This window comes from Pipra filicauda, unplaced genomic scaffold (genome assembly GCF_003945595.2).
Source record: "Pipra filicauda isolate LSUMZ 115617 unplaced genomic scaffold, ASM394559v2 scaffold173_size1550139_pilon, whole genome shotgun sequence".
In the NCBI taxonomy this organism is placed as follows: Eukaryota; Metazoa; Chordata; class Aves; order Passeriformes; family Pipridae; genus Pipra; species Pipra filicauda.
In genome coordinates this window covers 446,735-455,430 of record NW_024104251.1, presented here as the reverse complement: position 1 = coordinate 455,430, position 8,696 = coordinate 446,735, and the positions used below count along the sequence as shown (strand labels likewise).

The 8,696-nt window shown below is 44.4% G+C and overlaps 1 protein-coding gene across 1 annotated transcript in view; it reads left to right on the top strand.

The window, feature by feature from the left end:
- Positions 1-1,517: 1,517 nt before the first annotated feature.
- The window catches only part of CDHR1 (cadherin related family member 1), a 44,742-nt gene continuing 37,563 nt past the window's right edge, over positions 1,518-8,696 (top strand). The window contains exons 1-2 of the mRNA XM_027720670.2: positions 1,518-1,739; positions 2,513-2,608. Coding sequence (XP_027576471.2) covers positions 1,679-1,739; positions 2,513-2,608 — 157 coding nt within the window. The 5' untranslated portion in view covers positions 1,518-1,678. The remainder of the gene's footprint in view (positions 1,740-2,512; positions 2,609-8,696) is intronic.

Sequence of the window (8,696 nt, the reverse complement as noted above, 5' to 3'; positions counted from 1 at the left end):
GAACACAATCTTCATTATTTTGTCTGATTCATTTGGAGCCTATTTGGTCTTTTACTCTCTGTACCATTCTCTGGCAAGTTCTGTTATGGGTGGCAAGTTTTGTTAATATTGGCTCAAGCGTTTTACTTTTCCTCTTGCGGGAGCCTTACAGCTGATTTGTTCTGCGGGCAGAGGTGTCCTTCTGGCAGCACTGTAGATCCGTGGGGATCTGCAGGTGCAGACATGCCCTGCCCGCAGCACAGGAGCATCACAGCACTACACAAAGGCCTCTCCTATGCCCTCCTCCACCATTTGTTCCCCCCCGCAAAGGTCAAGGGGGAATGTGTGACAGGATCTGACTGCCAGCTCCCTCTGTAGGACACATGTATGGGAACTGCCCAGCCTGTCCCTCCCCTCCCTGTGTGATGAAAGCTTTCCCTGCAGTGCTGCCCACCTTCCCCTCTGCACCCCACAGGCAGGGGCTGGGAGGGGATGCTCTGTGTGGGGTTATCTCCCAAGGTGTGTGGGGTTATCTCCCAAGGTGTGTGGGGACAGGCTGCGGGGCACCGGCGGCTGCTCCCACCGCTCCAGTGCCAAGGGCCACTGCCAGGCAGGGTGTGCAGCTTCTGCCACGTTCTAAAGCATTGCAATGGGGAACTTTGTGGCTAATTAATTTCTTAGACGTTTCTACCACGCTGGCTGTTAATTAAAAAAACCAGAAAACTCCATTAACACATCCTTAAAGGGCAAGTGCTTTGCTGCAGGTCAAGTTTAAACAGCTAAGCCATGATGTAAACATATACTTGCTCAGAAGCTATGTATTTCCACAATGGAGCTCCTTTTAAGCAACTTTATCTGTGAACACCTTCCCAAGCTGGCTGATTTTTAGCCCTATAATATATTGGATGATATATATTTTAAGTTAGTGCAAACACCTTTTATATGCCAAAACAAGCAATGAAAAAAAGCTACTTTGTTAACTTTTCTGATGTGTTATGTTTAAACGCACTTTTCAGTATATTGGTTAAAAATTGCCTGCTGAAACTAAGAGGTGCTTTCAGCAATTCGTGCAGTTTAAGAATTAAATAATCAGGCCAGCTCATGAGAAGAACATTTTGATTTCTGCATTTAATTGCAATTTATGCAATGTTGTGTTTGGAGGTTTTTTGCTATCATAAATGTAATTGTTTTCTTTAAAATGGTAACAATCATGTCTACTGTTTGTTGCTAATATTAGATTTTCTTTTTTTGTGGTTTCTCAAGATTGCCAAAGCTAAAATAAAAAGAATCCTCTTTTAGCTCTCAAAAATAGAGGACTGGCTTAGACAATTAAAGACAGAGTTTAGAAAGAAAACAAATTTCTACTTTACCTTCTCCCTGACTTCTGTGTTTGGTCAGCACAAATACAGTACTAACAGCAGAACCTATGAGAGTTACACTGATTCCTCCAAATCTTGTCTCGGAGATGAGTCCCACAGCTCCCTGCAAAGTAATTGGTCTAATTAGGTGGTAGGAAGGAGCTTCTTTAAATTCCTCAGAAATTAAGACGTGTCATCCGCTTAACATCTTAGCATCTGTTACTGCCGCTCGCACATTTCTGCACTACATCAGTCTGAAGGACACTTTCCTGGACATTTCAGAGAGAAAAAAAACCCCAAGCCCCTATAACAGAGAAGAAATTGGCTCTTTTTTCAGTGGGATGAAGCATGTAAGGCATTTCAACCCCTCCTTATTTCTCAGTTTGGTGCATGTTTGCCTGGGTGAGTACAATAATCAGTTTGTTAAGTAAAAATATAGGAGAATACAAACATAACCTTAAATCCCGTAGTAATCCTTACTGATGTGGTAACGTTGTCCTGAAATATTTTCCTTGGCAACTGATCCCTGTGCAAATGTTACCCTCTGTGTTTATGTATTTGGAGTTTTGTTTCAAATGGGCTATTTTGAATCTCTAACAGTCAGTCAGTAGAATGACAACTAATTTGTTGTTTCTTGTTTTTTTTTTTTAACTTTGCTGTTGTCTGGCAGCAAGTAAGTAACTGTTTAATTATGGCTAATTGCTCATGCAATAGTAGGCATAATTTTAAGACAGAATGTGCTTAGAACACTGGGTAAGAATACTGGCTAAGGTACCAAAGCACCGGAGAGTTTCAGACTTGTATGTGTAGAGTAGGAGAGAGGTGTGCAGTCATGACAAGATGAAAAGGTTCATTTTTCAGTGAAGCTGTCTGGAAGTGGTTGAGACTTTTTAGAGAGATCTTGCTACTTGTTTTATTTCTGTTTGTTTGGGGTTTTTTTTAACATACGCTCTCGATTTCCTGCTATGTGAATACTGGCACAGTGGCATGTAGAAGTAAAAATATCCACACAGATACAGTTCTGAGAGTCCATTGCAGCAACTGGGTGTGTTATGCACTCATAGTATTCCCAAAACAGCTCATGTTTACTGAGAGTCAAGTAATTAACTGAGTCAGCCAAATAACTGCCACCTATAAAATGCTTTTCTTTGGCTTCTGTTTTGTTTTAATTGCAGTTCAGGCAAATTATGCCCCCTATTTCTTTGATAATGGAGCCAGAAGCACGAACGGGAACATGGCACTTCTCAGCCTTTCAGAGGACATACCTGTTGGTCAGTATTAAAATTAGTATGTTTAAACTGTGAAACTGGAGTTGCTTGCTCTTATGATTAACATATATATTTTGTTGTAGATTGTTGTTATAATCTGTGATCCTACGTGGTTTTCTCTCTAGATTCTAATTGGCCTCAATTTAAAATGACATGTTTGAATTGTAGCTGCAATTTAAAACATGAATTTTAGCTCCCCTTTTTTGGTCCACCAATCTATTCATAACTTCACAGCACAGAACCTTTGTGGAAAGAAATAAATTCACAGTGGTGAGAGGCTTCTTACCAATCCTGTAAATGCTTCTGTACATTGAATCTGTACACTGAAAAGTAAGAGCCACGATTTTCTTTAAAGAGTTATCAAATTTTTCATGTTTACAGTACAAATGGTAGAAAATGTTTCCACTTGCAGTGAAAATTGCTTTGTCTAAACAACTGATGGTTTTCAAAAAGGTTTAGTTTTGTTTTAGAGAAAATTCAAAAATTGATACAGCTTTCAGATTTCAGCATTTTGATGCAGGTCTATCTTCTTTAAACTGTAGTTGCATTAAGAAAAAATAAGAACAAAAGATGATTTATAATCCCTATTTTGCATGGGAGAAGAATAATTTCCTAACATTTAAAAAATTACAGGTAAAATATATTACAGTGGTGAACACCACCTTTTCTTCAAACTTTGCACTGAGGTTTTGTTTAGAATTTTTTACTGTTTGTTTGTAGCTTTTACAGGCTAAATCAGAAAAATATTTACTTATTGCAAATTGAGTACCAGAGGACCCCTTCACTAGCTGCCTCATGCATAGAGAGAGATGGCTCTGTAGTGAGTGCTCCCAGGGCTTAGGCAGCTGGGAGAGGTGAGGATGAAGGAGGGATCAGAGGGCACAGCCTCCTGTGGAAGCCTGACACTGCCACCCACACCTTTCTAAACAAAACCAAGGTCACTCACTGCTTTGGGAAGCAGCTGCCTGGGTTTGCTCAAAGTCTCCATTTCTGACCCAGTGGTGTTAACGCCAGACAAGAACCGTGCTGGGCCTTCTACAGCACGGGGAGAGGGTGATTGGGAATTCTCCTTTACCTGCTCAGCTTGAGAAGACGAGGGAGAGAAGGCGGCATGTAGCATAGAAGTGACACATCTTGCTGATGAACTTAAAAAGAGCTTGCTTATGATGCAGCAGGAATTTGCTATTGCTTAGTCAGGCTCAAGTGGAAACCTCAGCTGAAGGCCAAGAGTAATGTAGTGGCACTTGTAAGAGCCAAAGGCAGACCAAGGAGCTGCATTTTTTGCTGTACTTCTGCCTGGATTCACATGGAAACTACACTTGCTCAGTCTTGGCAATCCCTACAGTTCTGCTGATTTCTGGAGTAAGATTAGCCAGTGGAATCACTTGTCTAAGCATAGCTGAGGCTTGTAATGCCAGACAGCCAGAAAATGGGACCCCAGCTCAGTTTGTTTGGGGTGGTGCTTGCCAACTCCACCGCTGAAACCGCAGGCAGTGCAACTTGCTTGCCATCAAACTCCCACTCCCTGATGTGGTGCCAGCTCACAGACATTTACAGAGCATCAGCCTCTCCCTGCCACCACTGGGAGCCTTCAGCCACCTGCATGGGGATGGGGAGCTAAAGATGGCACAGAGCCACAACACAGTCAAAATGTCCTTCCTGTCAGGACTGCAGCGCCACATGGTCTCTCAGATGACAGCACTCCCTGCAGCAGCGAAGTACAGCACTAATTTCCACCCACTGCTTCTGATTGGGGCTCCATCGGCCAAAAAAGGAGAGGGTGCATGCCTCAATAGAAAACAGCAGTGTGAGAGATCAGAGCTGTGTTAGTGCTCCTGTAACTAGCCAGAGTAAGAATAATGAGGAATACCTGATGGGCTTCTGCATGTGCTTTTGTAACGTTAGCAACTAGACTGGGTGTACAGACATCCCTGAAGAGTTTGTGCTTTGGTTGCAGCAGTGATAAAGCTCAAGCTGCTCTGTCTTCAGTCCTGCTGTGCATCATGCCTGCTGGCTTCATCCAGAATGTGTTTACATCTGTTTAAATTGGCTGGCTTGTACTTCTAATTTGATGTATAAGTGTGCTTTAAAAAACAAGAGAGAAGCAGCTTCTTGCTGAAAGCTCCAAAGGGCCTGTAGAAACCCTTGGAAAAGGGAGATAAGGCCTTACTTTTGAGAAGTTCAAGTGTGGTTGCTTTGCCACGCAGCTGCCAGTGCTTCTTTGGGCTAATTCCCAGAACACCTTGCCAAACAGCTATGAGTACTGCAAAGTCCTCTCTTTTGAAAGCACTTTTGGATATTCCATGAGAGTGTGGTTGCTTGGGGTTTGCTTAATGTAAACTGCTGCTGGTACCTGCTGCCCGTGCCAGCACAGCCACTCCTCGGGAATGCTTTGGCAGAGAGGCTCCCAGAGGAGGGCACAAATGGAACTGACACTTCGGTGCTGCAGTGCTGGGTGTGCATTCAGCTTTGTACGGGGCAACAGTCCAGCGTTCACATGAGACCACAGTCAGCTTTGTGCCAGGGCTCAGGGAGGGCTCACACATTGCCCCTGCTAAATGTCTACCAGGCTGGCCCTTTTCTGTGGCCCCAGTGAAGGGTATCGCACTGAAGAGGAGGCTGTTGTTCTTCAGCACTCTGCCCCAATCTCCTCCAGAAGCAGGAGAAGGAATCTGGGCTCCCATGTCCATGTGTAGTCCCAGGCATCCACACTCCAGGAGTCATCTTTTCATTTTGAGCAGGATGATCAGTGACAAAACAGGGGAATTAAAACTTCCATATGTTTGATTCTGGATGGCTTCACTCGGGCTTATGTTCTGCAAAAATGGGCAGGCTGCTATTAGGTCTTCTCTGTCCTTACATAAAAATTGGAGTTATGGGCAGGATGCTTTTCTTGGCAGCAGCTGGTGTCTGATCTGAGCAATGCCATGGACAGCAGCTTTAATGAACCTCCAGAAATTTTACAGTCTTTGGCCCTGCTGAGATTGCAAGCAGTTTACAAAGTGGTACGTGTTACTTATATTCCCAGGCATGTGCAGGCAAGGGACATGCAACATTTTGGAACACTGAAAGGAGACAATGGATTCTCTGTGTGACTGTAGAAAAAGAAATTGCAGTGCTGCAGCTGCATGGACACATCAAATTCATTCCCATGCTCATATCATCCCTAACTTGACCTTCTTTTCCCTTGTCCAATTTTGCTTATTTACAGATAGTTGATACTTGTCTACCAAGTTGCATACATTGTACCATGTTATCATAAAACCAGCAAATACTATTTCTGTGTGAATGCTTGAAAGTATCTGCAGATTTCCAGGTGCTATTTATTGCTGCAGAGCATGAGACCCCTTAAGGTAAGAAGAGCCAGGACAGCAGCCCCCTCCAGTGCCAGGCTTAAGAAGAATTGGAAAAGTTATGAACTGCAATAGCAGTTGTAGTTTGTGGCTGTTTGGCAGGGCAGGTGGGTAATTAGCTCTTTGTGGAGAGTTGCCTGTGTACATGCAAAATGTGTGTGCTCCTAATCAAAGTCTTAAGCCATGAGTGGGATGCTATTTCAGGTTGTTTGTTTCATCTTACCTCTTAATCCCTGTAAGACCTCATTGTGGGGACAGAGTGGGGCTGGGAACAGCTGCAGGGCAGGGGATTGAAGCATGCTCAGAAGGCCTAAGTTCATTACTCTCTCAAAGCCCAACCATCATCAGTGCTCTGGAGATTTCTGCATGCCTCTTATCCTTGAATTTTCCTTTCTGTTTTTACCCTTGCCCCCAAAGTGAGCACTGCCTCCCCCTATTAAAAGCCAGTGTGCAGTGGCAGTTCTTTGATCAAAGCTACAGCTGCCAGCCACCTATCACTGGCTGACTGACCCCCTCAGTTCCGTCCATCCTTCAAACTTACCCTGTTCCTACATGCTCCTGATCTCATTTCTTCACATCAGTCACAGCTCTCTGTGTAGAAGTCCCCTTGTCCCCTCGGGTATCTGCCATTCCTTCCTTGTTTTTATCCCCCTGATCCACTCCTAGGAAAGCTGGGAGGCTACCAGAACAGAAGTGTTAGGCACAGCCTGCCTTCTGCGCCAGTGCGGCAAAGCAAGCAGTGCACAGAGCAAAGCCCCTCACAAAGCTGAACACTGCACAGAGATGTGATGAGGACTTGCAGGTGTTACAGCCTCCAATGTTGTTTTAAGTCTTGTGAGAGAAACTGCAGATACATCAGAAAATTGCCCTCAAATGACTTCTCCTTGGAGTTGGTTGCTGTGGGTGCTGCAGGGACACGTTGTTGTCTGTAGGGTGAAGTTTCAGGCCCCATGCTGAGCGTTTGCTGCAATATCCCCTCTCCCTACGGCAGGCATTTGCAGCTGCAAGGCCTGTTTCAACTGCTGCTATAGCAGCTGTGGCTTTTGAGCTGCTGATCCTGGCCATGTCGCCGCTTTGCCAGCCAGCTGGTGCACCAGGGTGCAGGGAGGGAGCAGGAGTTGCCTGGGTATGCTCTGGAAGGAGTGGTAGCTGGCAGTGAATGAGAAAGGAGACATTTTTGAGGTACCCATGGTGTGTAGTCCATGTCCTCCAGGAACCTGTGCTCCTCTTTGCTTGGGGTGAACTTGGAGTGTAAAATAGCCGTCTGTAGGCTTTGTGTTAACTGTCCACTTCCTTTCCTGATGGGGAAATGACCCTTGGCTAGGACAGGTGGAGAGCAGGCATGTAACCCCAGGCAAGATGGTATTTGCTGTGACACTGGGAACAGAGGTATCCTGTCCTGGGAACGTGGCCATGGATATCCCTCTCAGCATCTTGTTAACAGATGTCAGCTGTGGTGGCAAGGGCAATGGCAGGACTAAGCATGAGTCCAAAATGTGCTTGGCTTGTTTAACTGATGAGGGGGATTTGATTGCTGAGTGTTGCACAGCAAGAAAGGGAGAGTGTGTGTTCAGTGAGAGGGTAAAACCAGCCCCAGAGCTTGTGGGCAGAGGCTGGCTGTGATTAAATTTGAGTCAGAATTGAAGTAAAATAGAGCAATGGCATCATGGGACAGCCATTTAGCCCGAGTGGCAGGAGCAGAGAGCAAATGACTTTTTAGGATGGAATAGGAAAACAGAGTGAAAGCCTGGCATTGCTCCTGGGAAGCAGCCATAGCAGGAAGCAGTGAGTAGCTCCCTGGGACTCCCCTCTCTCAGCCTGCTGCACCATCCCCTAGGTACTCAGACCATCCTGCTCTTCCAGCTGGGGCCCTTACATGGCATTTGCCATATCCCCAATAAAGACTTTTCTGTTCCCATATGTTTCTGACAGGGAGAGGCTGTTTACATGGTATTCACTGATTAGATTTTATCTGTCTTTTTCATTTATTTCCTTTTCAGCAAGTAGAGGCAGCACACTGAGAAGAGATTTTTAATTGACATTAACACTGTGCTGAGAAGTGTTCCCGGGGGTGTTAATGATATGGAGAGTACTGTGCAGTGAAATTACAAATTGGAAAAAATAAGGAATTATAATGAGTTAGAAATAAATTTTGATCTACAATGAAAAGGCACAGAAGTGTTCTGTACTATGAAAAATGAAGTATCAGCTTTAGCTAAAAAGCAAATGGTCCAGTTTAAAGATCAATGATGTCCATCATTACTTGCTCAAAAACCTCAGTAATCTCAGTCTGTATCAATATTAATGTTTTTTCTCACATTTAACAGCAAGAAAAATCCTGTCTTGCTTATAAGACAATTCATAGAAAATGTAGGAAAGAAAACTGTGATATTGGAAGAACAAGCCCTGGTTCAAATGTGTTCACATAAACTTTCAGAGTCTGTTTTTCTCCAGCCCTGCAATCCCTGAGGAATGGTCTATAGTTGGTGTACTGCCAGCATGGGTATTTCAGGGCAGCCACAGCACTAAACTTTGTGCCTGGTCATTGCTCACAGGCTCCAAGAGACCTCAGATGTGAGGTTTTCCACTGCACAACACTGGTCAACAGCTACCAAAGACAATTGTGTGAGCTAGAAACAGGCAGGATAGGCAGAGGTACGTAGAATGAAAGGCACAGGAAAAGCTGATAAGAAGGGCAGAAAAGCAAGTAAGAAGTAGAAACAACTAATGACCAAAAA